General features: G+C 39.5%; 1 protein-coding gene across 1 annotated transcript in view; it reads right to left on the reverse strand.

The window, feature by feature from the left end:
- Nucleotides 1-1666: 1666 nt before the first annotated feature.
- The window catches only part of LOC107752054 (probable G-protein coupled receptor 101), a 3955-nt gene continuing 1295 nt past the window's right edge, over nucleotides 1667-4326 (reverse strand). Inside the window, exon 2 of the mRNA XM_016567905.1 lies at nucleotides 1667-3063. Within this exon, the coding sequence (XP_016423391.1) occupies nucleotides 1667-2968 (1302 nt within the window). The 5' untranslated portion in view covers nucleotides 2969-3063. The remainder of the gene's footprint in view (nucleotides 3064-4326) is intronic.

Below are 4326 nucleotides of genomic sequence, written 5' to 3' on the forward strand. Positions count from 1 at the left end.
ATGAAATTGAATTAAGATTTTCCTTTTTTTTTTTTTTTACAGTAAAGGTACGAGAAAAGGTTTGATGGGTGGGAACAATGCAAAAAAGGTCTGAAAAGTAGGCTTAATTTTCTTTCTCATTTTGGGGTGAAAGATAAACAGACATGATCTTGACAGTTTTCACGTGACTCACCCTCTTCAAAATACTGAAACCCCTCCACATCGCACATCTTTTAAATACAAACAGAAATACAGTGACCCATACCCTAATGCTGATGTGATTCATCGCTTAAGTATTACTGGTGCATGAACAATAAATACATAGAACGGTTTCTTCAATTTGTTAGCTTCCTTTTGCTTGTAATTACTCTTATATTTACAGTGTTTCTTTAAAAGAGAACTTTGATTCCAGTGACAATGATTCAGTTGTATAACAAAGTTGATATGTATGCTTAGAAAAATAGACCAAAATCTTTCCACATGTAAATTCATTTTAAAACGACATAAGGAATACTTTGTCTTTAAATTGTAAAGTAGCAATACATTTGACATGGATGTATACAAAGAACATTCTTTGAGATATTGTACACTAATATATGCTGTCTCAAAAAATATTTTCCCAACATTTTACTCCCTAATATTTTAAGCACTCTAAAAAAAACTAAACAATATTCTGTATTTGATGGAGCAATTTATACCATGTCTCCAATATTTTATATTTTAAACCACTCATAATAAGGTATTAGATGTCAAGCCTTGTGTATTAAATGATTATTCAGACCTTGTTTCCAGTCTTGTTTAAATAACCATAACCATGTACTATAACTGATGATAGATTTTCAACCACTTTCCCATACACAGAGTAAACAAACACAACAATTCAAAAGTTTAAGGTTGGTAAGATTTTTAAAAATGTTTTTTCAGTATCTTATGCTCTCCCTAGCTGCATTTATTTGATCAACAATTCAGCAACAGTAATTCTGTGGAATATTTTCTATTTTAATATATTTTAAAACGCTATTTATTTCTGTGATGGTAAAGCTGAATTTTTAGAAGTCACATGTGTCACATGAATCCTTCAGAAATCATTCTTATATGCTGATTTGGTGCTCAGGAAACACTTCTTATTATCAGTGCTGAAAACAGTCATGCTGCTTAATATTTTTGTGAACATCATGATTTTAATGCAGTTTAATGCTTTTAATGCAATTGAATGCATCCTTGCTGAATACAAGTACAATTTCTTTAAAACATGTTGAACATATGTTTAAAATGAATGAATGTAACTCTTGACTAAAAGATAATTTAAACAGTCTATCATCCTGCCAAGAAACTATGTTTGCAAGGCTTTTCTGTTGTCGTACTAACCATAAAGTAGGTCCATAGCATAGCTATGAACACATATGCACTGTCACTGGGGCGGTACATTTTAAGAAGGTACTTTTTTAAAACTCCTAAAGGTTCATATTATCACCCACAGTGATATTAGTACCTAAATAATACATATTAGTACGATTTAGAAAGGGTGCCACTCTAGTGACCCAGTGCACCTTTTACTCTGAGTGTGGTTACAGTATATTCAGTGAGCTTGTGTTTAAAGGCACAGTATTAGATTCTAAAGTACCAAACTGTGCCCTAAATGGAAACCAAAAGAGATGTACATACCCCAACACTGACAGAAAAATGTTCAGAATTTGCTTGTAGGTGTTTCCTCAGGTTGATTGTTGGTGTGGCTGTGTACAGTGAGCTCCTTCTCTGAGCTCAGACTGATGGAGGTGGTTTCCTTACGGCTGTCTTTGGACCTCCTCTCTGTAGGGGAAGAAGACGTGGTGCCTTCCTCCCAGGTTCGGAGAGGACACACACGGGCAGCCTGGCTTGAGAGGTGGGTGTGTGCCAGGCGTCCATCCGTCACCGTGAAGCAGCTGTCCACCGCGGAGCCCCGACTGATCCGGCCCTGCCCGCACAGCGGTCCGCAGAGCAGCGCCAGGAACTCCTTGCGTACACTGCGGTGCATGTAGCCGTAGATGTAGGGGTGTAAGCAGCACTGCAGGAAGAAGAGAATGAGCGCCATCGAGGCCAACCAGGGCGGCACTGATGCACTTGAGTAAATGGATATCGTGCTCAGGACGCTGTACGGGCCCATGCTGAGCACGTAGGACGCCATGATGACGAACACCACCCGCGCAGCCTTACAGTGATAGTGGAAGCGTCTATGACGGGTCCTGATGGGATAAGTGGCTGAAAACGGGCCTTCCGGCTGCGGATGCCTTTGGGGGCTGGAACAGGATGCTTGGGAATCTGGAGTGGGGTTGGATTGAATGGGGTGAACGAGAGCGTTCTGCCGCCTCGCTGCCCTGAACACCATCCAATAACAGCAAAGCATGATCACCACAGGCAGCCAGAACGAAAGCGCGGACACCAGGGCTGAATACGAGTAGCTTGAGGACCACACAACAGTGCAAGCGTTGTGGCGCCGGTCGAATTCGATGGTTCCCCATCCATAAAGTGGTGGGGTGCTCTGAAGCACACTAAGAAGCCATGTGAGAGCGATCAGGTTGGTACCCAGGTGAGGTGTCATTCGTGTGGGGTAGGACAGCGGGTGGATAATGGCCAAGTAGCGATCCACGGACACCACAATGATGGTGTTGACGCCAGCGAATGCAAACAGGTGCATGAGCACCACAAGAGCCTGGCACAGCCTGGCGTCCAGCGGCCAGACCTCAGGCACAGTTGCGGCGATGGCGAAGGGCATGACTAGCACCGTCTGCAGTAGGTCGGCCAGGAGCAGGTTAAGCACGAAACGGTTGGCAACATGGAGAAGCTGTGGCTTGCGCTGGAATACCAGCAGCACCACAACGTTTCCAAACAGCGACGTGCACACGATCGCTGATATAAGCACCATCTTCACCGTGCTGTTCACCAGAGAAGGTGCGCCGGGGTCCCAGGGCACTGTGCTGGAGTTACTGCCCAGAGGTGGAAAGGTGGGCATGGTGACAGAGACAAGATGGGAGATAACACATTAGAATCCTTTCGGATTTCACCAACACCAGCCTGAAGGTCTGACGACTTCACACCTCCTCACACCTTGAAAGAGGACGTAACACAAGAAGAAATGTTCAACACATCCTGACCCCTCTTAGATGAATGTTCTGTAATGATACTTGAGTCACAGTGAAACAGACATCTGAAAGAACTATTGTGTCCAACCTACACATACATTTTACATATTTATTTTTAGTCATTAGCAGAGGCTTTTTAGGGATGCATTATATATATATAATCTGCAAATACTGATAATTGATCATTAATTGTGCTAGCTCATTTCCTCTATTTTTACATTTAGATTATCTTTGTTATCTACACTTACTGAAAATTTATATTTACAAACTTTAGTAAATCTTTAGTAAGCATTAAAATGAATTTTAATTATTAGTGTTATTTTTTATTTAAAGTAGTAATTTTAATATGACTAATATTAAATATGAAATAAATGAATAATAATTACACACACACACATATAAATAATATTTAGCAGTTACCAGCCATAACTTCAGATATTAATACAAAAAACAATAACAAACAAATATTGACATTGCATCAACTATAATTTTAATATTGTTGCATCCCTAATACTATTACACAACTTTATAAAACAACAGCCAACAATATTTGCAGTGCTCAATGCCAAACTTCAAATTTGTACTGTACATATACTTTTATATATACATATTGTAATTTAAATTACATTCTATAATAGGGCTGTGCAATATATCGAAATTATCAAAATATCGCAAACGTACATATCACAATAGCCTATGCATATCGCTACAGCTTGCAATATTTGGGGCCATGAACAAAAGACAAAGAGAAAATCACTCACTGCTCTTACCTAAATAACTTTTGTAGCTAAATAAGAATCAGTGCATATTGAATTCAAAGAGTAAATACTACGCCGTGTTTTATTTTTCCTTTTTATTATTCAGTTACCAGGGGTGTGGACTCGAGTCACATGACTCGAGACTTGACTCGGACTCGAGTCCCAAGTTTGATGACTTGCGACGCGACTCGACATAATTAAAGAAGACTTGAGAGTCGACTTAGACTTTGACAGCAATGACTCGAGACTTGACTTGGACTTGAGCCCTGTGACTCGGATGCAAACCATTTAGCTATAATTTCATTTGAAAAAAAAAAGCACATTTGGCCTAATGACTGAAGTGGGCAAGCGACAATAGGCCTAGTGATAATTTAAAATATAATTTGAAGAAGTGTTTCTTTCACAAAATGAGCATTGAATATATAACTATAAAATATACTATTTTTATATATACTATATTTTTCTCCCTA

Source organism: Sinocyclocheilus rhinocerous, unplaced genomic scaffold (genome assembly GCF_001515625.1).
Source record: "Sinocyclocheilus rhinocerous isolate Xijiao unplaced genomic scaffold, SAMN03320098_v1.1 scaffold662, whole genome shotgun sequence".
NCBI lineage: Eukaryota > Metazoa > Chordata > Actinopteri > Cypriniformes > Cyprinidae > Sinocyclocheilus > Sinocyclocheilus rhinocerous.